At 44.7% G+C, this 24,496-nt stretch overlaps 1 protein-coding gene across 1 annotated transcript in view; it reads left to right on the forward strand.

The window, feature by feature from the left end:
- The first annotated feature begins 3,463 nt into the window (after positions 1-3,463).
- Gk5 (glycerol kinase 5) overlaps positions 3,464-24,496 on the forward strand; it is a 62,134-nt gene continuing 41,101 nt past the window's right edge. Inside the window, exons 1-3 of the mRNA XM_059267073.1 lie at positions 3,464-3,628; positions 14,280-14,373; positions 18,830-18,905. Coding sequence (XP_059123056.1) covers positions 3,464-3,628; positions 14,280-14,373; positions 18,830-18,905 — 335 coding nt within the window. The remainder of the gene's footprint in view (positions 3,629-14,279; positions 14,374-18,829; positions 18,906-24,496) is intronic.

The following is a 24,496-nucleotide window of genomic DNA, read 5'->3' on the forward strand; positions in this document are numbered from 1 at the left end:
GGAATCTTTTCTGGCCCATGTTCCTCATAATATTGTTGCATTTCGGCTCCAATTCTGCCCCACGAGGCTGTGTCCAGAGTCACATAGTCAGAGAACTAAGGACACAGCTCCTCTACGAACTCCAAGAACCTCTGTATTTGTTGCTGTTCTACCTCAACTCCCCTAGTTTTCAAACTCTCTACATGTGAATATACAAACATCTGCTTCCTACTTCCCTGCCCCATATCAGCTTCTCTTTCTCAGACTGCTAAGTCCATGGTGGCTGCTTGTTCCTGGATGCTGTTTTCTGTGCCAGGTCAGCACTAGGGAAATTCTACTCTTACCCTAAATTTCTTCCTATTAAACATACATAATATCTGTATACCTAACCCTATATTTTTATCGAATTTAATAGAAATTGAGAGAGAGAGAAAGAGAGAAACCTAGACAGAGAAAGATACTTGCTGCAGCCTAACTTAAAATATTCTGCTCTGGCTGGGCGGTGGTGCACACGCCTTTAATCCCAGCACTTGGGAGGCAGAGGCAGGCATATCTTTGTGCGTTCGAGGCCAGCCTGGTCTACAGAGTGAGATCCAGGAAAGGCGCAAAGCTACACAGAGAAACCCTGTCTCGAAAAACAAAACAACAACAACAAAAAAAATTCTGCTTTATCTATACAGTTTTTGCCCCCAAAGAATAAAATATCACCACCTTAACCTTAATATAAAACCAGACATGTCCAACTGCTTCCACAGTGCTCCCTCCCCCACTTACTTCCTCTGCATGCAAGTCCCTAGTTCTGGCTCCATCTGTGGGAGGCCAGCTCCCACCTTTTCAAAGGGTTTCTATGAGGAGGAGAGAGGGATAAGAAACTTTTAGATAGAAAGATAGTAAAGAAAAGAAAGACAGAAACACAGGATTGCTTCGGGAGGACCTGGGTCAATATCCAAAGAACCCTTCTGCCTCTTCAAAGGACTTTTTATAACAATGCCAAGGGGCAGGGCAAATGACGTCCCCCTTGCTAGCACCCACATGGCAGCTCAGAACTGTCTGTAACTCCAGTTCCAGGGAATTTGACACCCTTACAGACATACATGCAGGCAAAACACCAATGCACATAAAATAAAAAAAATTAATGTTTAAAAAGATACACTGTGCGCATTTATGATATTACCAAAGAATAAGTGATATTCTAAAACACTAAATTTTTTTCAGATGACAGCACTCATCAAGGTTTCAGATTTTTTTTTCTTTTTTTTTCTTTTTCAGATTTATTTGAAATCAGAAAACAAAAGCTTGGCATAGTGGCACATTGCTATAATACCAATATGAGGCTGAGACAGGAGAATTACCTTGAGTTGTAGGCCAGTCTCTGGTACAGTGAGACTCTGTCTAACAAGAAATAAAACAAAACTTAGAAAACTGTTTTAAAAAAATCTGAGACTAAGATTTTTTTTTTGAGGTCCTTAGTTTTTAGGTCCACATTTTCACATTTCAGGAATCTTTCATGCTTGAGCTTTGGAAAATGATCACAAAGAAAGTACCAGAGTCCAAGAATCCCAAGAAATATTGCTGTGAGAAATATGCCAAATATTAACATTGGTAACACTAGTAACACAGAACTTTCCTTAGTTGTAGGCAGGGAAACTAATGGCTAACCATATGTATAAGCTTGGCTAAGTTATTTGCATGTTGCTGTGGGAGATGTATTTTATTTGTGATTGACATTTAAGTCAGTGTCCCTGAGTAAAGAAGATTGTCCCTTAAATGTGACTCAGCCTCACCCAATTAGTTAAACATCTTAAAGGCAAGGGCAAGCTTTGGAAAGTAGGAATTCTCAAAACTGTAGCACAGAAACGCGCCTTGTTGGCCAGCCTGTCCTACACGTTTCCCGGCTTGCCAGGTTCCACAGCTGTGTATACCAAATTCCTTAAAGCCTCTTCCCTCAGGGAAGATAGCTCAGTAGGTAAAATGCTTACCAGTCAAGCATGAGGACCTGAGTTTGAGCCCCAGAGTCTGTATTAAACACATATTTAATCCCTGGGAGCCCCAGGTCCTAGTGAGAGACGGCCTCGAGGAACAAGCTCAAGCTTAAGCTGTGTCTCTCAGGCACTGGCTCTCTCTTCCCTCCAGTATTTGTTCAGTTTCAGTTTCTCATAACCAGAACAGCACAGACTAATAATTACAATGCTGGGAAGTCCCCCGCCACTCACACACACACACTCCTGACCAAATGGTCTGCTATGGTAGGGCAGGGCTGAGGCCATACAGAACAATTGAGTGTGCTGTGTAAGGACAGAGAAAGGCAAACAAAAACATGGAGCTCATGTTCATGCTTCAAGTAACATAGCTCAAACCCAGTTCGGGCAAATCTGTGGAGAGCAAGTAAGCCAACAGGATAACAAGAACAAGAAAATAATAATCCTTTAAGCTGACAAATTACCCCACAAAACATTTTCATGAAGTCTAACTTTGACCATTTTACAAAAGCCAAGGAACTTCTACAGCCCCCGGCTTTTACAGAGCGAAGTGGAGGTGGGTGGGGCAGACATTACCACTTCCCACAGATCAGTCAGGGAGCCTGAGGCTACAGAGCTATTTGCCTTTTGCCATATGCCTGGAAGAGCCTTGGGCCTATGTGTAGCAGAGAAAAATAAAGTGCGCCTTTGAGGCTCCCGGATTCTCCAATCTGCAGATGCTGGGATGGAAAGTAACCCTAAGCTTTCTTTCTTTGTGTCGGCAAAGACCCATGTCACATGCACATTTAGTCATTGCTGTGTTACTATACATGGAGCTTTTCTGGGTAGAGAAGTCATGAGAAACCTTGTTTGCTTTTGTCCGAATATGCTTTTTCTTGGGACTGGAAAGCTGTCTCAGTGGTTAAGAGCACTTGTTGCTTTTGCAGAAGACATGGGTTCGGTTCCCACCACCTACATGGCCGCTCAGAACCCTCCGACGTTCTCTCCTGCCCTCTACAGGCACCAGGCTCACACGTGGAGCACATACATAAATGCAGGCAAAACGCATCAATCTACAAGAAAAACTTTATAAAACTTTTCCTTCGTGTCACCTGATTTTTCTTAACAGACATTTGTAAAAAGTGATCTGGGTTAGAAGGGAACTTAAAGTCTCAAAGTAAAGGTCGCTGAACCGTGAGAGCCAGCACACGGCGGCGGCACACGCCATCTTCGCCAAGCTCCCGCGCGGCGCCCGGCGCGCGGCCCTGACGTCACGGGGCGAGGGGGCGGGGATGGAGGCGGGGAAGCGGGGGCTCGCGAAGGGGCGGGGCGAGGCGGGGGCGGGGTCTCGCGAAGGGGCGGGGCGGGGCCGAACCTCGCGGAGGGGCGGGGCGGTGGTCTCCCGGAGGGGTGGGGCGGGGCGCGGCGGGGGCGGTGTCCGGGCGGCGCGCGCTCCGCCCGGGGTCGGGCGTTTATAGCTCGGCGCTGGCCGGCCCCCGGCGGCGGCTGCGGTGAGCGGGGTCGCGATGTCGGGATTGCAGGAGGGTGCAGAGCAGCAGCGGCGCGAGGAGTCGAGCGCGCGGGCCTCGTCGCCCTCTCGCTTCGTGCTAGGACTGGACGTGGGCAGCACGGTGATCCGCTGCCACGTCTATGACCGGATGGCACGGGTGCGAGGCTCCAGCGCGCAGAAGGTGACGGGGAGCGGAGGGCGGGTCTGGGGCTCTGGCTGCACCCTCGCCCTTTCTGCACCCCTAGGGACTCAGGTCAATGTGGCCCGGTGCTGGCCGCTCGCTTCCTGTCCCGGGAGACTCATCGCTCTGGCTTTACCTGGGTGGAACTGCGTGTATGCGAGCAGGCTGCGTGTATGTGGACAGAAGGTGGTTTGTGATTTGCTTGGTTTTTCTGCACTTCCTCATCGACCTTCCAACTCTTGTCTTCACACGTTTTAGTTCTTCAGATTTTGGTGGAATGTAAACTTAGTTTTCGGTTATGTCATTTAAATATAATTCCTTACATTTATTTACTATGTGTATCTGTGTGTGCTCACGTGCTATGGTGCACTTTTGGCGTTCAGAGGACAACTTTCTTGGGAATCCGTTTTCTCCTTCCACCACGTTGGTCCCTGGAATTGAACTCAGGTCGTCAGGCTTGGTAAAAATACTTTTACCTGCCAAGCCGTCTTACTCGTTGTCACCTTTGTGTTCCTAAAAGTGCTTGGTCCTCACATTAGCATCTGACTTCCATGGACAAGGACATACTGAACAAGTTTTGAAAGCTGAGTAGTCCATACTTCTTTCCATCTTTGAGAATTCGTAAAAATATCTTCTTCTAGCTTGAGAAGCCTGCCAAGCCATTGATTGGGCTTTGTTAGCAGAGCTTTAAACTGCCAATGATATTGGCCAAGAGCTAACACCCGTTTTAGTGAAGTGTTGATTTCTATGCAATGGTCAATGCAGTTGATTTGGTATAGTGTTCTTATTTACTCCTTTCAATACCAGCATTATTTTATCCTCCTCCTCCTCCACCTCCTCTTTTTTTTTTTTTTTTAAGACAGGGTTTCTCTGTGTAACAGCTCTCTGACTGTCCTGGATCTCGATTTGTAGACCAGGCTGGCCTTGAACTCAAAGATTCACCTGCCTCTGCCTCCTGGTGCTGGGATTAAAGGCATGTACCACCACTGCCCGGCCAATACCAGCATTTTTTAATGTTTAAAATTTTAGTGAAGGGTTGGGGATTTAGCTCAGTGGTAGAGTGCTTGCCAAGGCCCTGGGTTCGGAAAAAAATTTTTTTTTTTTAGTGAAGATGAGAGACATCTAACCCACTTCCCTACAGCACTGGACTCTTTTTCAGTGTGCTACCCTACTTCTCACTCTGTGGGTGTTCTTCATCTCAGCAATATCCCAGAAACCCACTGGCTAGAGTGAAAGTAAGCAGTGACTGCCTTGAGCGCATACTTTGAGGAACTAGACTTTTCATTCATGGTTCTGCACTAGGAGATGAGTTGAGACGCCCTGCAGCAGCTCCCTCTCTGGCTAGCTGTGTAAGAGCATGGTCCCCCCACTTAGTTCATCCCTGTTCCAACCTGAGAGGACAGACAAAAGGCAGACACTGAGCTCTTGTCTTACTGCAAGTCTTTATCACAAACACAATGATACTTTGTAGTTTTTCTTATAATTCTAGTCACAAAGTACTTTTGCTTAAGCAGTGCACTTTAAATTTTTTTAAATTTAATGAATGAGTGTTTGGATCAAAAAGGAGATAGCTCAGCAGGTAAAGATGATTGCACACTGCTCCTAAGCTTGACACCCTGAATTGGATCCCTGGGAGGGACATTAAGAGAGGAGAGAACTGTCTCCTGCAAGTTGTCCTCTGACCTCTGCTTTTAAGCTGTGGCACAAGCCCTTAATCCCAGCATTCAGGAGGCAGAAAGAAGCAGGTGGATCTCTGTGAGTTTGATGCAGAGGCAGGCGGACCTCTGAGTTCAAGGCCAGCCTGGTCTACAGAGCGAGTTCCAGACCAACCAGGGCCACACAGTGAGACCCTGTTTCAAAATAAGATGAAGTAAAAATAGAATAAATGATATACAGTTAATTAAAGTGCTAGGAATTCAGTTTACATCATGGGTTATGTGACTTAGCCATATAATTTGTTTCCGTCTTCTTTTTTAATATTTATTTATTTTACATGCATTGGTGTTTTGCCTACATGTATGTCTGTGTGAGGGTGCCAGATCTTCTGGAACTGGAGTTACAGACAGTTATGAGCTGCCATGTGGGTGCTGGGAATTGAACCCTGGTGTAGCTGAAGTTTTCCTGTGTCCCGCCCAGTCTGCAGCTGCCCAGACCCAAATAAACACACAGAGGCTTATATTAATTAAAACTGCTTGGCCATTAGCTCAGGCTTATTACTGACTAGCTCTTACACTTAAACTCAGCCCATTTCTGTTAATCTATATATCACCACATGTTCTGTGGCTTTACCTGTGTGCCATTACATGCTGCTCCCTGGATGGTGGGATGGTGTCTCCTGACTCAGCCTTCCTCTTCCCAGAATTCTCCTTGTCTGCTTATCTCACCTATACTTCCTGCTTAGCTACTGGCCAATCAGTGTTTTATTAAATCAGTGTACAAAAGCATTATTCCACAGCACCCGCGTCCTCTGGAAGAGCAGCCAGTGCTCTTAACTGCTATGCCATCTCTCCAGCCCTGTGTCTGTCTTTTTAATGGAAGTCACACCCCTTCTAATGCAATGGAAGGATTATTCCATTAAATCCATAAAATTCCATAAAATCTTAGTATAGGAGGATTTGATTCATATAGCCAAACAAGTCATGTGAAAAAGAAATAAATCAAGAAGAGATCATCCTTTGGATACATGATCAGGACAGGCTTCCATGATCTTTAAGTTCAAATGGAAATCCAAATATGAACCTTTGCATTCAGTTTGTGTGAGGTGCCTCAGGAGACTCAGTAATATTTTCTTTTCATTTTTTATGGTGATGCTGGAGAACCCTACCCCACCCCCACAAGACCCTGCATGTCACATCCTCAACCCTAGTAGTTGTTTGTGTGTTTGTTTGTTTGTGTGTTTGTTTGTTTTAAAGCCTTTCTTGGGGCCATCAAGATGGATCAGTGGGTGAGGTCACTTGCTGACAAGTCTGATGACCTGAGATGGGACCCACATGGTAGAAGGAGAGAAATGACTTGTCCAAGTTGACCTCTGACCTTCTTACATGCTCTGTGGCATGAGTGTTTGTCTACACACAGAAAATACTAAAAACAAAACAAACAAACAAACAAAAAACTGGGTGGTGGTGGCACACGCCTTTAATCCCAGACAGAGCCAGGCAGATCTCTGTGAGTTTGAGGCCAGCCTGGTCTACAGAGTGAGTTCCAGGATAGGCTCCCAAGCTACACAGAGAAACCCTGTCTCAGGAAAAAAAAAAAAAAAAAGTCTTTTTAACGGACCCTTAATATTGGTGTGAAATCCTAGAACAATGGTCTATATTTGCAGCCCTCACGTGTATGTTTGATACTTTGTTTTAGAAATTGGAGGAAATTTATCATGCTCGGCCCAGTGGGACTGATGCTTCTGTAAAAACCCATAAAATGGGATGGGTGGAAGAGCAGGATAGAAAGTCCCAGCATGGAGGCATGGAGCCCTCCAGAGCTGGAAGAAAAGACTCTGCCTTTTAATCAGCAGATGTTTTCTTCTTAACTTTCACTGTTTTCTCCTGTTGGGGCTTAGACTTCCTCCGTAGGGGGCACATTTCTCATGTTACACGTTTAGGGGTCCAGTGGTTTGAGTTTGTTCCTAAGGATTAAGTGTGGAATCTTGGCAGCCAGTGTGGTGCTTTGGGAGCTGTAGAATCTGTAAGAGGTGGGTCCTAGGGAGAAACCATAAACTCACAAGGGAGCTGTCCTTAGAGGGGATTAAGGTACTTCCCTGTAACAGCAAGAATACTGCCAACACTGCTTTCCTGTTCTCTGCTTCCAGTCTCTTCTCCTCCTTTCTCCTCTTTTCTCCTCCTTCCCTTCTTTCTCGTCTTTTGCCCTCCTCCTCCTTCCCACTCCTCCTTCCCCCTCCTGTTTTTCCCCTCTCCTCCTTCCTCCTCCTCCTTCTCTTCCTCCCTGCGCCCCCACTTTTGGTGACTTCAAACTCCTGTTCAAGACAAATGCCTGGATCATAGGGGAACGGCACCATGCCTGGCTATTTCTTCTGTTTGTATGTGTTTGTAGAATGCTGTCTCCCTCCACCATGGTAAGATGCAGCCAAGAGAGCCCTTGCTGACCTAAGAGGGCTGTGTGATCTTGAACTGTCAGCCTTTAAAACTGAACTATAAAAACCTCGGGTGTTTTGTTACAGCAACGGAAAACAGATAACGGCATGAGCTGTCCAGATTGGTGCAGTGTAGGGATGTAATCTTCAAGTCCCACTATTAGGTCTAAAGGTTTGGAGGCTTGAAGCAAAGATACCTACATGCAGTTATTTTGAGGGAGGAATTGTTTGTTGCAGTTGAAACATTCTAACATAGTCAGAAAAGCCTTGCAGAATTACTCGGTGGAAGTAATAGCAGATTTTCCCCCCACATGACCTTGTCACTTAAGTCATCTCCCTCTGGCTCGCCAGTTTTCTTTATTGTGATCACTTCTTGTGTGTTGGAAAGTTCCTTCAACTGGTGCTCTTGGTGGGTTGTCTGCTCGTTTTTCAGTATCGTGCTTTCCCAGGAACACTGAACTCTGGCTAATGTTTGTAAGCTCCCCTTCTCCAGAGAGTAAACCTAGTGCCCGTTGCCTGGTGATGAGAAGCAGTGGGGGCTAAGTGGCTTTAGGGAGCCTTACAAAGACTTCACTCCAGCATCCGTGGGTCTCACCTTTTCCAGGGCTCAGCCTTAGAATCTCCACTTTCTGCCATGGGCTGTTCTCTGAGAGTTTGGGTGACTGGCGCACACACACCCTTGGTCTTGAAGTCACGGGCACTCATAGATGCTGAGGGAAAAATGAACAGAGGAGACAGCTGTGGGTGCTCCCGTTCTGGGGACAGAGGAGAGGCAATCAGACTTGGGTCTCAGAGAGCATTAGAAGGAATTATGGCTTTTACTTTGAGTGAAATGGGGAGAAGGGGTTGGCAGGAGTGACAGCATAATCTGAGCAGGGCATTGTCCCCTGTGCCAAGCTTTTGCCACCTGCCCATGCTCTGTTCACTTGTTAAATCCAGTCTGATCCTGTTTGCCCTGGAACTCAAAACAGACGTCCTGGGTGCTGGGATAACAGGTGTGTAGCCCATTCCTGGTTATCTTAGAGCTGTTTTTGATGTCTGTCTTTTAGCAGCCCTGAAAAGTAGGGGGGGGGGGGATAAACATATATGTTCAAGTCACCAGTTAAACTTTAAGGCTCTTAAAACATTTTTAAAGACTATTTTTATATTTTTACTTATACCCATGTATGTTTGTGTGTGAGAGTGTATGCCACATGCATGCCAGTGCCTGCAGAGGGTAGAGCTGGAGCTAAAGGTGGCTGTAAGCCGCCTGACATGGGTGCTGGGAGCTGAACTCGATGACTCAGGAGGAGCAGCATGTGCTCTTAACGACTGAGCCGTCTCTCTGGCCCCTTAAAACGCTTGTATTTCTAGCCATTAACGGAAATCAAATGAAAAAACTGAAAGCAAAGACAGGTTAGGTGCGGTGGTGGCCCACCTAGCTAAGCACCAGGGGGTGGAGTCCAGCCTGAGCTACACAGCAAGTCCTCACCTGAGTAGAGGCTCTGGCTACAGTGCTGGCTGCTGTGAGGCATGGGCAGCCATGTCACTGCCAGCGAGCGACAGTGGCAGAGACAGGCAGATCCCTGGAGCTGGGGGGGGAGGGGAGGGGTGGAGGGAGGGGTGGGGGAGGTCAGCCATTCTCACTGACACAGTGAGAGAGCGAGAGCAAGTCCGAAAGCATACGGTGGAAATGGGAGAGGAAGACACCTGATGGTGACCTCTGACCTCCACACCAGCACTGAAGTGCACCAACACACACACACCCGACAGCAAAAAGGAATGGGGTTTTTTGTTTGGTTGGTTTGCTTTGTTTTTGTTTTTTGAGATAAGGTTTCTCTGTGTAACCCTGGCTGTCCTGGAACTTGCTTTGAATTTTTTTAATTACCACCAAGTTAAAAAGTAAAATGGAGATTTCTCTTTTTTTTTTTTTTTTTTTTTTTTTTTTCCCGAGACAGGGTTTCTCTGTGTAGCTTTGCACCTTTCCTGGATCTTGCTCTGTAGACTAGGCTGGCCTCGAACTCACAAAGATCCGCCTGCCTCTGCCTCCCGAGTGCTGAGATTAAAGGTGTGTGCCACCACCACCTGTCTATGGGTTTTAGTACCTGTGAGACTAACCTAAAAACTCCTTCACACACCACCGTGTAGTCTTCCTCCAAGTACCCACCTAGCTCTTTCTCCGTTACATAGTTTTGTCTTCTGAAGATGACCACATAGAAGTTGAATGTGGGACTGGGGATGTCGCTCAGTGGGTACAGGACTTGCTGTACAAGCATGAGGACTGGGTCTCCAGCACCCACGTTGATATTGGGGAGCATGGCAGCCCGCCCAGAATCCCAGTGCTTGGGTGGTGGAGGAAGGGTTGCTGGATCTAGTCGACTGGCTGAATAGACAAGTCCCTGATCAAATAAGAGCCTCTACCTCGCAACCTTCTTGGATGGCTAATTGTCAACGTGACAGGATCTAGAATCTTCTGGGAGAGTGTCTCTCGATAATGCAACAAGGCCATGAGGGATTATCCTGATCAGGTTGATGGATATGAGAGGACCGTCTTAACTGCAGGTGGGACCATTGCCTGGGCAGGGGAACCTGGGCTGTAGACAATGCGGAATGTGATCAGGGCACTGATTACTTTGTTCTTGACTGTGGATGCACTGGGACCAGCTGCTTGAAGCTCCTGCCTCCTTAACTTGCCCGACATGATGGACTGTGCCCTTGAACTGTAGCCAAAATAAACCCTTTGTCTCTTGTTGCTGTAAGTGGTTTTTTTCTTAGAAGTTTTATTGTAACGTAAGAAAAGGGAAGCAGACAGAGCTCCTATGTAACCCGAATGGGTCCTGAGAAAGGATTGTCCTTCAGTTGCCTATTTTTTTTTTTTTTTTTTTTTTTTTTGAGATAGGGTTTCTCTGTGTAGTTTTGGTGATTGTCCTGGATCTCGCTCTCTAGACCAGGCTGGCCTCAAACTCACAGAGATCTGCCTGGCTCTGCCTCCCGAATACTGGGACTAAAGGTGTGCGCCACTACCGCCTAGCTTAGTTGGCTTTTATCAGAGCATCTTATCATAGCAAGAGATAAGGAACTAAGACATTTCCATACACACATGCATGCTTGTGCCCCCACATGCATTCAAACATGCATACAGACAAACATATTACATACACACAAATTGGATGTGGTAGTACATGCTTTAATTGTGGGAGGCTGAGTCCTGAGGGGCAGCACAAGGTTGTTGCTCTGCAGGCTGCCACCCCTTGCGGTGTGCTACATAAAGATTTCTTTCTTTTTCTTTCTTTTTTTTTTTTTTTTTTTTTTTTTTTTTTTTTTTTTTTTTTTTGGTTTTTCGAGACAGGGTTTCTCTGCGTAGCTTTGCGCCTTTCCTGGAACTCACTTGGTAGCCCAGGCTGGCCTCGAACTCACAGAGATCCGCCTGGCTCTGCCTCCCGAGTGCTGGGATTAAAGGCGTGCGCCACCACCGCCCGGCAAAGATTTCTTTCTACTGGAATTAAAAACAACAACAGTAACAACAACAACAAAATCCCCAAGAACAATGAAAAAGAAATGTCTTATATAGAATCATACAGTAAGTAGGAACCTCGGGGCAGCTTTATTCAGCTAATAGCTTTTTGAGATTTGCCCATGCCATGTGCATCCACAGTTCATTCTTGGTTTGTTTGTTTGTTTGTTTTCTTTCTGGTCCTGGGGACTAAACCAAGGCCTTTTACTTGCTAGGCAGATGTCCTACCATTGAACTGAATCTCAGACCAGCCCATCTTATTTTCCATCTGTATGATGGAAATACATCATACAGACGTACCTCATTCATTCTGCTATTGAGGTCTCTTTGGAGTGTTTTCAATTTCTGGTGGTTATGAATAGATTTGCTATAAATGTTTATGTACAGACTTCGATGGGAGCATATGTTTTCATTTCTCTAGGGTAAATACTTAGGAGTGGGTGTGTTGGCATACGGTAAATGAGTGTTTATCTTCTTTTTTTTTTTTTTTTAAAGACATATGCTCACTATGTAGCCCTGGCTGGCCTAGAACTCATTATGTAGACAAGACTGGCCTCACAGAGATCCTCCTGCCTCTGCTTCGGAGTGCTAGGATTAAGGACACCATCATGTCATGTCCAGAAAGGAATGTTTATCTTAATAAGAAATTGCTGGGTCAGGGGTATGGGCACATACCTGTAATCCTAATACTTGGAAGGTTGAGGCAGGAGAATTAGCAGTTCAGAGTCATCTTCAGCTAAGCCAAGTTTGGGCCCATCCTGAATGAACTACATGTGAGACTCTGTCTCAAAACCCTATCAAACCATACTACACCACACCAAACCAAACCACACCAAAACCCAAGCCCTTTTCTACACTGGTTGTACCATTTGGCATTTTTGCCAGCAGTTCACTGAGACCTAGTTGTCTTGCGTTTCCATCAGTGTTTGTTACTGTCTGTCTAGCTTGTGTATTCATTTACATTGAGTATTGCTGGTGTGTGTGTGTTGGCACAGTGCCATATCGCTCCTGTGGATGCCAGAGGGGCAGCTTTGTGACATCACTTCTCTTTCTACCTTTATCTGACGTCTGGGGATGGGACTCGGGCACCTTCGTTTGCTGAGCCATCTCTCCAGTGCCTCATTTATTATTATTATTATTATTTATTATTATTATTATTATTATCACCCTTTACTTATCTACAGTTAATGGTAACACATTGGTTTGTTTACTTATTTTTAAATTTTTTTTTTAGATTTTAAAACTTTTAACTTGTGTGTATGGGTCTTTTGCCTGCATGTATGTCTGTGCACCATGTGTGTGCAGTGCCCATGGGAACCAGAAGGGGGTGCTTGTTAGATTTCCTGGAACTGGGAGATCCATGTGAGCCTCCGTGTCGGTGCTGGGAATGGAATCCAGGTCCACTGTAGAAGAGCAGCCAGTGCTCTAAACTGCTGAGCCATCTCTCCCGTTCCAACTGGTTTCTTTCTTTCTTTTTCTTTCATTTGTTTACTTATTTATTAATTTATTTTTGGTTTTGTTGAGACAGGACTTCCTTATGTGGCCCTGGCTGTCCTGTAACTCCACATGTTGACCATGTTGGCCTTGAACTCAGAGATCCGCCTGCCTCTGTCTCCCCAGTGCTGGAATTAAAGCTGTGTGCCACCACAGCTGGCAATTTGTTTCTTTCTAATGGCTAAGGAAGTTTAATATCTTCCTGTGCACACTTACCATCTGTATATTTTTCTTCAGAAATGCTTGTTTACTGGTTTGCTTATTTTTAAATGGGATTATTCATTTGTTTGTTGAGCTTTCTTTGTATATTCTGGATCTAAGTCTGTTGGATATTGATAGGCAGCTATTTTCTACTAATGTATGCTCTGTAATTTCATTTTTCTCTCTCTCCCCTTCCCCTTCTCTCCCTACCTTCCTCTCTGTCCTTTCCTTCCTTCTCACCCCTTGGGCTCCCCCCACCTCCCCTATCCCCTCACTCCACTTTCCTTCCCCTCTCCCCTCCCTTCTCTGATATGACACAGGATGGCCTTGAACTATCCACATAGTTGGGGATGATCTTGAACTCCTGAACTTCCTGCTTCTGCCTCCCAATTACTAGGATTATAGGCATGTACTACTACTGTGCCAAGAACATTCATTTTAATAGTTCATTTGCCTTTTGATTATTTTTTGTTTATTTATTTATTCACATATTCATTTGTTTATTTAGGTTTTTTAAGAAAATGTCTCCCTGTGTAGTCCAGATAGGTCTAAAACACATGATTCTTCTGCTTCTGCCTCCCAGTGTTAGAATCACAAGTGCGTACCACTATGCTTGGCTAGCCTTTTTCTCTCTCTCTTTTAGTATACCCTCATTGTTAATTTTGAGGCATGGTTTTGCTGTAGCCCAGGCTGACCTGGAACTCACGATGTAGCTCAGGCTGTCCTTTTTTTTTTTTTTTTTTTTTTTTTTTGATTTTTTGAGACAGGGTTTCTCTGTGTAGCTTTGCACCTTTCCTGGAACTCACTCTGTAGCCCAGGCTAGCCTCGAACTCACAGAGATCCGCCTGCCTCTGCCTCCTGAGTGCTGGGATTAAAGGGGTGCGCCACCACCTCCCCAGCTGCTCAGGCTGTTCCTAAGCTTGGGGAGCCCCTGCTGCTTCCCTGGCATTAGAGCCCGCCGCCGCCATGCTTCCCTCCTCCTCTTTTCAGAAGTTTTCTCTTTGTTTTACACAAAAACATTTAAAGAAATCTTTTGTATCTTCATTACAAAACACCTTCACTGTAGAAATCTTGAAGAGTGAATGTAAAGCTAAAATGATAAGTGTGAACCCCTCTGTAAGTGCATGAGTCCGGTGTTGGTGTTGATAGACAGCTCTCTATTTCACTCATGGACTTCCTTTTCAACATTTGGGGGTGAGGTGGAGAAGGAACCCTGGTTTTACACATACCAGTGTTGAGCTATACCTAGCTCTCTTTTTGAACGTAAAAAATAATTAAATGTAGTTATGTTACTTATTTTAACCAGTTGTCTTGAGATGCAGCTATGGTCAGCTTGCTCTGATTCCACTCACTAACCCTTCTGTTTTCATGACTAGGTGGAAAATGTGTACCCTCAGCCTGGCTGGGTTGAAATCGATCCTGATGCTCTCTGGGTTCAGTTTGTCACCGTAATAAAGGATGCTGTCAAAGGTAATAGGATTTACAAAAAGACTGTAGTCTGCAGTGGACTCTTTCCTGATGAGCTTTCCTCAGATTTGGGGAGAATTTTGTGGATTTCTATTTATAATATATATACAAAATATACACAAACTTACATAATATATATAGTCTTTTATATTTTGTGTGTTACTATATCATTTATCATATATATGTGATACATATAAATATATGCATACAAATATATAAACACATATTTTATATTTTATATATATATCATTTATCAGACTATCATTTTATATGTGGTCTTTATATATCATTTATCATATTATCACATATATATGATTTTATATATGTAAAATATATATATATATATAAAATATTTTGGAGGAGATGTTAGTTTCCCAGTATTTTGCTGGAAGATTGATGGTTTACAGTCAACTATGTTGTCAAGGAAAGGTAACAGCAGCCATGTCTCCTTTTGCCCCTTTTCCGATATATGCCCCAGGTTACAGCTAGGGCTCATCGGGTTTCCTGGTGGCTGCAGCATCCAGAGGGTTAGAAACCGTCACCACGCACTGTTCCGTCTTCACCAGTCCACAACCCCTTGACCTTTATTGCAAGAGAACTGGTTTTCCCTGCAGGGTCCCTTGGTGTGATGTGCTGGGGTCACATACCCGTTGTAACACTGGAGTCAGCTTCAGCTGCTTAGGAGATCCTGCCTTGAAAAAGAGAAAGAAGACCATTTGTTACACGAATCCTAAATGGTCTTATAATCAAAACTTAGAGCCAGATACCAGGGTGAAAGCTGAAAGATCAGAGAAGCAGAGCAAGCCACAGCTACCACCTCTTACCTCACCAACCCCTCAGCCTGACAGAGCCTCTGCAGGAGAGCAAATTCCTGTCTCCTCCTGCCTTATATTCCCTTCTCTGCCCAACCATATCACTTCCTGTCTCAACCTCCCTAGTGCTGGGATTAAAGGTGTGTGCCACCACTGCCAGAACTTCAGTGGCTAACCTGTGGCTGGTTCTGTCCTCTGATCTTCAGGCAAGCTTTATTTTTTGGATTACAAATATATCACCACAACAATTAGAGATGGTTCAGTTGTTAAGAGCCCTTGCTGCTCTTTCAGAGGCCCTAACTTGGCTTCTCAGCACCAACATCCGTGGCTTACCACAGCTTGAACTCCAGCTCCAGGAGTTTGGGCCCTTGTATCTCTGCAGGTACTACGTTCACACTCACACACGTATATGTAATTTCTTTTTAAAGAAGAAAGAAGGGAAACCGCTGTGTTTAGTGTAATGTTTAAGAACGCTGCAAATTTTGGGGGACTGGATTGTTTTGCCTGTTTGTCTTTTTAGTTTTTAATATTTCAGAATTCATTTTTACCAATTGCAAGAATAAAGGGTTGATGGATAGCTCAATGGTAAAAAATTTACTTAGCATAATGCCCTGTTTTTGGTCTTGGCAAGGGCCATACAGTGAACATGTGTATACTCCTCTGCTAGACTGTCAGTTAGGTTGTTAGTAATGTTATGAAACACTCTGACCCAAATCAACTTGGGGAGGAAGAGTTTATTTCATCTTACAGTTTAGAAGTCCGTCCATCATCATTCAGGGAACTCAGGACAGGAACTCAAGGCAAGAACCTGGAGGCAGGAACTGAAAGAGGCCATGGAGGGGTGCTGCTTACTGGCTTGTTCATCTTGCCCAAAACACCCAGAACACCAGCCCAGGGAAGAATACCACCCACAGTGACCTGGACCATCCCACACAAATCATTGATCAAGGAAGTGCCCCACAGGCTTGCCTTTAGGCCGATCTGATGCAGGCATTTCTCAGTTGAAATTCTTTCTTTCTTAGGTGACTCGAGCTGTGTTAAATCGAGAGACTAACCAGTGTGATATAGAAACATAGTTTTGCTTTGTTTATGGTTCTATGCAAAGTCCTCTTTCTGAGCTCTTTGGCCAGTTGTGATGTAAGCCGTCACACCTGAACATTACAAGATGATCCTATAGGAAAGGGGTACCTCCTATGTGACTAACATACAGTCCTTACATTCCGCAGGAATACACATTAAAACTACTTTCTAGTACTCACTCTTCAGGATTCTCTTAAAAGGTAACCTTAGCCGGGTGGTGGTGGCACACACCCTTAATCCCAGCACTTGGGAGGCAGAGGCAGGCGGATCTCTGTGAGTTCGAGGCCAGCTTGGTTCTACAAAGTGAGTTCTAGGATAGTCAGAGCTATTACACAAAGAAACCCTGTCTTGAAAAACAAAGCAAAAAGATTACTTTATTTTTAGTCTGGAAACCAAGCATGTGAGGCATTTCATGTAGCTATTGGTCTGTTCTGTCCATCTAGAGCACACTCTTTTTGAGATTGACAGTTACTTTTTTTTTTTTTTTTCGAGACAGGGTTTCTCTGTGTAGTTTTGGTACCTGTCCTGTATCTCACTCTGTAGACCAGGCTGGCCTCAAACTCACAGAGATTCGCTTGGCTCTGCCTCCCTAGTGCTAGGATTAAAGGCATGTTCCACCGCCGCACAGTTACATTTTTTTTTAAGGATGTATTTATTTTTATTTTATTTGTATGGGTGTTTTACATTCATGTATGTCTGTACACCAAGTCTGTGCCTGGTGCTTGTGGAGGCCTGAATCATTCCCTGGAACTGGAATTATAGACTCAAGTTGTAAGTCTCCCTGTGGGTGCTGGGAATCGAACCCGGGTCTTCTACAAGAGCAACTGTGCTCTTAACCACTGAGCCATCTCTCTAGCCCTTTTTCATTGACCTTTTTCAAAAGGACAGGCCAATATAGTAGACCATTCCTTGTTTTGAGTTGTCTGATTCCTCATGATGAGATTCAGGTTAAACATTTTTGGAAGAAATACTGTATAGGAGGTGATACATTTTTCTCAGTACTCACGTGAATTGATGCTAAAAGAATACTACAAGCCGAACTGTGGTGATGTGCCATGTAATCCCAACGCTGGGGTGGTTAAGAAAATCGAGGCCAGCTTGTAGTACATAATGAAACCTAGTTGCAAAGAAAAAAGGACATAACAAAAAAAAACCACACTTCTGTCTCAGGAGGCAGAGGCAGGTTGATCTGTGTGGCTTCAAGGCCACTCTGTGTTCTGGGACAGCCAGAGCTACATAGTGAGATCCAGTCTCAAAACCAAATAAAAAAACCCCCACATTTCTGTATTTTAGGAAATTGGATTCAAAAGGCTCATGCTTTGGTCTTGTGAGGTAGCTTGGTGGTATACGGTGTTTGCCCAGCATGTGTGAGGCCATGGCTTCTATTCCCCGCAGCACAAAAGACAAACAAAAAATTTAAAAACTGTTTAGGGATAGTGAGATGGCTTTATGGGTAAAAGCACTTGCCACATGCAAGCCTGGTGACCTAAGTTTGATCCCTGGAACCCATGGAAAGGTTGAAGGAGAGATATGTACCATGGCATGTGCCCCCCATCATATAACCCCCCCTTTCATAACAAAACAACAGCTTAGTGGTTAAGAGTGCTTACTACAGCCGGGCGGTGGTGGCACACGCCTTTAATCCCAGCACTCGGGAGGCAGAGGCAGGCAGATCTCCGTGAGTTCAAGGCCAGCCTGGGCTACAGAGTGAGTTCCAGGAAAGGTGCAAAGTTACACAGAGAAACTCTTGTCTCGAAAAACCAAAAAAAAAAAAAAAAAAAAAGAGAAAAAAGAGTACCTACTACTCTTCCAGAGGACTGGAGTTCAGTTCACAGAACCCATGTTGGGTGGCTCACGACTGCCTGTCCTGGGGTTGCCAGATCCCCCCTGGGCCTCCTCAGGCATCTGCACACATGTGGTATACACACAGAGATGGATAAACATAAGTCTTTGCAAAGTAATAACAAAGTAACAACAACCAAAGCCATAATGTTAACTAAGTGTGGAGGTCCACGACTTACTCCCAACACTCAGGTTGCTGGGGCAAGAGGATTGCTGCAGGGCTAGGTAATTGGTCCTGGGCCAGCCTGGGCTACAGAATTAGACCTATCTCAGAAGAACAAAGCAAACAAAAAGAAAACTCATGTTTTTATTTCTATACTTAACATCTGTTTGTGTTGAAAAATACGATCTCAACTTTAGCAGTTACACTAATTCCCTGGGGGTTTCCATTCAGCAGAGTCAGAGTCAGGCAGCTTCTATTATAATTGGTATTGCCTAACTAAGATTGAGGTTTTTAGGATTATCAGAAAAAAAAAACAAAAAACAAACAAACGGAGTGTGACTGAAACGGTATTTGTTTTCTGTGTCATTTAAACTTTCAAAAGGGCGTTTTTTTTTTATTATTAGGATATCTTTTTTCCTTTTAAGTAAAAATAATGCAAAATTTATCTTAGTAAGACTTTGCTTATTAAGCTCAGACATCCTGGTTAGGGATTCCGTACTGTATTGTTACAAGGTTAAACTTCGCTGGCTTTTTAACATGTCTTATCTATCTTTACCTTTAGCTGCAGGAGTACAGATGAGTCAAATTGTTGGTCTTGGCATGTCCACACAGAGAGCCACTTTCATTACGTGGAACAAGTAAGTGCTTTGTGTGGCCTGCACTGCTTGGGGGAGTTGGCAGCTCAGGGAACCTGTCCGGGGACTTTTCAGTTTGTGAATGGAGGACAGTTGTGTTTGGCTAAGAGAGATTAGAATGCTCGTCATCTGAACTTAACTGACTTAAAATGAGAGAGAAGCCCGGCATGGCACCCACTTCAGTAGTACATATAGCGCAATCAAAGCATGCAGAAAACAAGGCGGCAGAGTGGAGCATACCTACGGTTCCAGCACTTGGGAGGCTGAGGCAGGAGGATTGCTTTTGTCGAGTCTGAGGGCAGCCTGGGCAACACAGTGAGTACCCATTTCAAAAGAAAACTTGAAATCACAGTAAGGAGATGAAGTTCTCTGTTCCTCTCTTTTGGGTAAGTTGACTTTCCCAGTAAACTTGAAGGTCTGAAAAACTCGCCTGAACTTGCAGTGAGTCAGAGCTCCTAACAGATGTCAGACACACGGCTAACATAGGACGATGCTCTCCGAGTAGTGTGTAAGTCTCCGCAGGGGTGTGTGTGTGTGTGTGTGTGTGTGGTGTGGACACAGTGGCGACACTGTCATAGCTTCCGAGTGGTGACCGCCTTTGCGGTTCCAACTTCATGTCAGTCTGGACGACAAACCCAGGAAGAAGCCGAAGCGAAGGCGTTAGTGGGTTGTTCAAGGTCCCCCAGTGACTAGAGTGGGATTCCAAACCAGCTTTTGGCTTTGCGTGTTTGTTTGTTTATTATTTCACCTTTTTTTTAAGTGCTGGGGATTGGCCCTAGGGTCTCAAGGGGCCAGGCCAGTGCTCTGCCATCGAGTAGCTTCCTTAGCCCCAAAGCAGTTTGTCTTTTGTTTGTTTTGTTTGTTTGTTTGTTTATTTGTTAGCTTGTTTTTTAACTGTGAAGCCTGTTATTTTTAAATACTACCATCTTCAATATTTGTGGGGTTTTTTTTTCTACTTTTAAAACAATAAAAAGGGACTGGGCACAGTGGTAGCATGTGCCTGTTGTCCCAGCACTCAGGGATCTGAGTCTGGAGGATTGTTTAAGTCCAGGAGTTCAAAACCAGCCTACCATGGTAGAGAAACATGTCAAAATGAAGGGAGAAACAAAACCATAAAATGGTTTTTTGAATCAAAGCTCTGGACTCTGTCGGATATCTTGAGCTTGGGCAGTCAGGCAGAAAGGTGACAGGAAGAGCTGAGCCTGAAGCTAGAATCAGGGTGAATTCCCAAGGATCTGGCTTTTGGTTCTGTGTTAGGCCAGAGGAAGAAATGTAGCCAGGCTTGGCAGCTCACAGCAGTAATCCCAGCACTCAGGTGGCTGAGGCTGGAAGACACTACTACTACTTCATGGCTAGCCTGGGCTATATCGTGAAACCGTGTCTCAAAAACAAACAAAAACCATAATACCGAATCACTTGAGTGAGCTGCAGACCCAGCCTGTGGCAATTTGTATCGGGTGATTCTTTGCAAGATGGTAATGTTTTGTGCATTGTAGATGTCCCGCCCCTCAGGACAAACTCACGTGTCTCCAGACATTGTAAAGTTGCTCTCACTTGAGAATTGCCAGCAGAAGTCTCCAGAAGCAGACATATTATCTCTGGTAGACACTTATGTGGAAGAGAAAGAAGCGGGTCACAGGTTTACGTTGAGGTTTTCTTCCCTCCCATCCTTAAAGAGATTCAGGACCAGGAGGATGCCTGACAGAGCACTACCAAGGCAGATGTGGGAAGTATATGATGGGGAGGTGAGGCTGGAGAGAGTTCCCCAGGAAGGGACTTGCAGGAGATAGCCCTGTTGGCCAGAGTTGGAGATGAGGTCGTTGGTCCCTTAAATTGTTTTCATCAGACCCAGGCTGCTCTGTCATCCCTGGCCCCTGGCAGGAAGGCAAGTATTAGGCAACAATTTTTCTGTGACATTGGGGCACTACTTTAATTTTAGAAAAAGTAGGTCAGGCTCTGAGACAATTCAGTTACTGTACTGGTGTCGCAGTCAAAGAGTTTATTGTTTGTTTTCTTTACTGTCCTTTTTTTTTTCTATCTTGAAATGTTTATATTTTATGAATTTTGGAAAAATTTTTGCAGGCAGAATCTGAAATATGAACATGTTTTAAAGAAATGTATATGTATAGCTGAGCAGTGGTGGCGCACACCTTAATCCCAGCACTTGGGAGGCAGAGGCAGGCGGATCTCTGTGAGTTCGAGGCCAGCCTGGTCTACACAGTGAGTTCCAGGACAGGCTCCAAAGCTACACAGAGAAACCCTGGAAACCCTGTCTCGAAAAAAAAAAACAAAAAAAAAAAAAAAAAAGAAAGAAATGTGTACGGCCCCATCCTTGTTTTATGATGAGATAATGGAGTCTTATTCTGCCCACTGGGCAGTAGAGAACCATTATGTGTGTCCTGATGGCAACATCCACCCACTCCCCATAAATGGCAAGATGACCCCAGAGTGAGCAGGAAGTACGGCCTGTTCCGCTGAGAGAAAGACAGACTGGGACCCGTGCCACAGTCACTGTTCGTTCCAATCTAGTCTAACACCTTTCCTTGTTGTCCCCACCCCCATGTGCACACACGCTTATGTGAGCACACATGTATAGAGGTCAAAAGTCAACCCTGGGTGTCTTCCTCTGTTGGTCTCCACCTCAGTCTTGAGTCGGGCTTTTTCACTGAACCTGGAGCTGACCAGTGGCTGGACTGGCTAAGAAGCACCAAGGGGTCGTCCGGTCCCTGCCTCTCCAGCTCTGGGATTACGAGTACACACGCATGTGGCTTGTTGCCCACTGGCCATCTCCCTGGCTCTGTAGCGTTGTTTGAGATAAGCTTTCACTAAATAACCCAAACTGCCCTCAGATTTGTGGTAATCCTCTTGCTCAGCCTCCTGAGTTCAGAGATTTTGGGTGTGAGCCATCATGTTGGGCTTTGCTTTTTTTTTCTTTTTTTTTTTTTAAACCATAGTGCATTCCTGTCTTCATGGCCTTAGAAACTGATTTTCCTTATGGTGTTCATATCCAGAAGTTTAAAACTTTGAATTTCATGTTTTCTCCTTGAGCTCCCCCCTCATACTCCCACAAAGTCAGGAAGCTCGGTGTTAATGTTTTTCAGTCCTTAATTTTTTTCATATTCTTTGGGCAAACCTTCTTTTTTTCATGTTTAGTCCATGGTGTACTTAGCTCGCTTTCTGCAATAATTGTAATTCGGATTTCCTCCATTTTGCTGCTTTTGAGAAATCACGACTTGTTTGTTTCTTCAGTTGCTGAGGGAGTCTCTCGGGGAGACTTTGCCAGCCAACCCCAGATCAGGGTGTGTGCCAATTAACAGTGTAAAATGTGAGTCACACACTGGGATCACTCAGTAACTCCTGAGGTTCTCAGCCAGGAACTCTGTGCTGCTTGCGGAACTGGATACAAAGGGGATGCCCTCGGGGGATTTGTATTGGCCATTACCCTATAGAAATGACTGTCCCGAGCCAAATGTGGCTGTTACTGTAGCATTTGATGTTTGTGTTAATGGTTATTACTAATTGTTTCTGACACCAAGGGTGTTAGCAGCTACAGAAAGGGGTAAAGTGTTACCAGGATTCAGTTCGTTTCAGATACTGTCATTCACAGTCCTCTCTGTTTCCTGCTTTTATAGAGCTGAAACTAACCTAGTTCTGTGGTAAATGAATATTGGAGTATGGGCCAATACTTGAGATCAGCTTCTAGATTGTTTTGTAGCGTGTTTTGAGTTAAGCCCAGTTCCGTCTTGTGATTTTTCTCCTCTTCCGTCATGTTAGTCTTTCAGCGCTTCTGTGCTTCACCTACCGTGGGACCGTTGAACACTTAACAGCCTCTCTGTCAGAGCTCTTACCTCCTGGTTGATGCTGTGGGTCCGGGGAGCCAATTCCATTGTCCTTTCTCAGTGAAGCCTTCCCTTCCTCCCGACAGGCGGGTTGTCCCTAATGTGATACTCAAGTGCTTGTATTTCTCCTTCATGGGGCGTGTTCCTGTTGTCTGTAAGCGATGGGGTGATTGTTTATTTATTCGAGTCTCGTGGTAAAGGTAAAAGTATATTCTCCAGAGCAAAAGTGCCTGTGTTCTGTTCACCTCTCTATCTCTGTCTTCTGGAACTAATACCTTCAGAAATGTTTGCTGAAACCAGTAAGTGACTAGGGGTATGCGCTGCCCAAGTGAATGGTGGAGTGATAGTATTAGGAGCTGAAGGTGGTTAAGTTGATGATGACACAGAAAAAGACACAGAAAAAGACCTGTGCTTGGACAGAAGAGGTCGGGACTGGGGCCTGCAGCTCCGGTCCCAGGTTCAATCTCCAGCACTGTAAAAAAAAAAAAAAAATTAAAAAATTAGAAAAGGAAAAATATTAGCACACACCAGCGGGTAACTTGCAGGAGCCTCAGAAGAAGACAGCTTTTTCTTTCTGTGTTTCTTACCTCTGTTATTGTAGTGTTGACCCAGGGTTTGCTAGATCTTTCTTTGCTTTGCCTTGTTCTTTGGAAGAGAATGATGTAGCCTAGGCAGGCCTTGAACTCATACTCCTGCCTATTCAGTGTTCCTGCTTGTGTTCGCAGCCACCACTGGAAGATAATTAATTTTGGATGAGGTCTCATTCTATCCCAGGTAGACCAGGCTGGCATGGCATTCCTTACAGTCTTCCTGCTTTAGACCTTCTAAATGAGATTACAGGCGTGTGTCACCGTGCCTGGCTTTGAGTTTTCTATTTTCTTTCTTTTAAAAATTTTTATTATTGGGAGCTAGACCTCTCTTTGATTCTCAGCCCCCATATGATGGCTAAGAATCCCCTAATACAGCTAATGAACTCCAATTCTAGGGGATCGATGACCTCCTGTGGCCTCTGCGGGCTCTGGGTGCATGTCGTGTGCAGACATATGCAGACAAAATACCCGTACACACAGATAAAATGAAATATTACTGCGCGTGTGTCTGTATGTGTATGTAAATGTATATGAGTGTGTCGCCATGTGTCACTGTGTGTGTGGAGGCACTTTTGGGAGTTGGTTCTTTACTTCCACAGTGCGCTCTGGACATTGAACTCCCTGCTGCTATGGCTTTTACCTGCCCAGCCATCCCACTAGCCCTGGACTTTTCATTATTGGATACAATCTTGGTAATCATATTAGATACCAGGTTCTAAAGCTGAGAGAGATGGAGAGGCTGAGGAGTGCTGGAGATCGCCTGTGGGTCAGACGTTGATACATGATTGTATCGGGGTGAGCTGAGGGAAGGGGACCCATGGGCTTTTTGTTTGTTTCATGATTTGTTTTGTGAGACAAAGAGTCTTACTATGTAGCACTCGCTGACCTGGAGCTCCCTGTGTAGACCAGGCTGGGCTAGAACTTGGAAATTTGCCTGCCTCTGCAGTGCTGGGGTTAAAGGCATGTGGGACCATGCCAGACCTATTTGCTTTTTAAAACATAGAGCATATCTCGAAGGGCTTTTCAGTAATTTTGTTGTTGAAAGTGTACATGTTACATTGTTTCAAAAGGACAGTCTTTTGGGTAAAGTCTATTCAAAATCTGATACTATATGTTACAGTTACATAATATTTCTGGGTTGGGCGGGGGCTTGGCTTATTAAAAC

Source organism: Peromyscus eremicus, chromosome 7 (genome assembly GCF_949786415.1).
Source record: "Peromyscus eremicus chromosome 7, PerEre_H2_v1, whole genome shotgun sequence".
Classification (NCBI taxonomy): Eukaryota; Metazoa; Chordata; class Mammalia; order Rodentia; family Cricetidae; genus Peromyscus; species Peromyscus eremicus.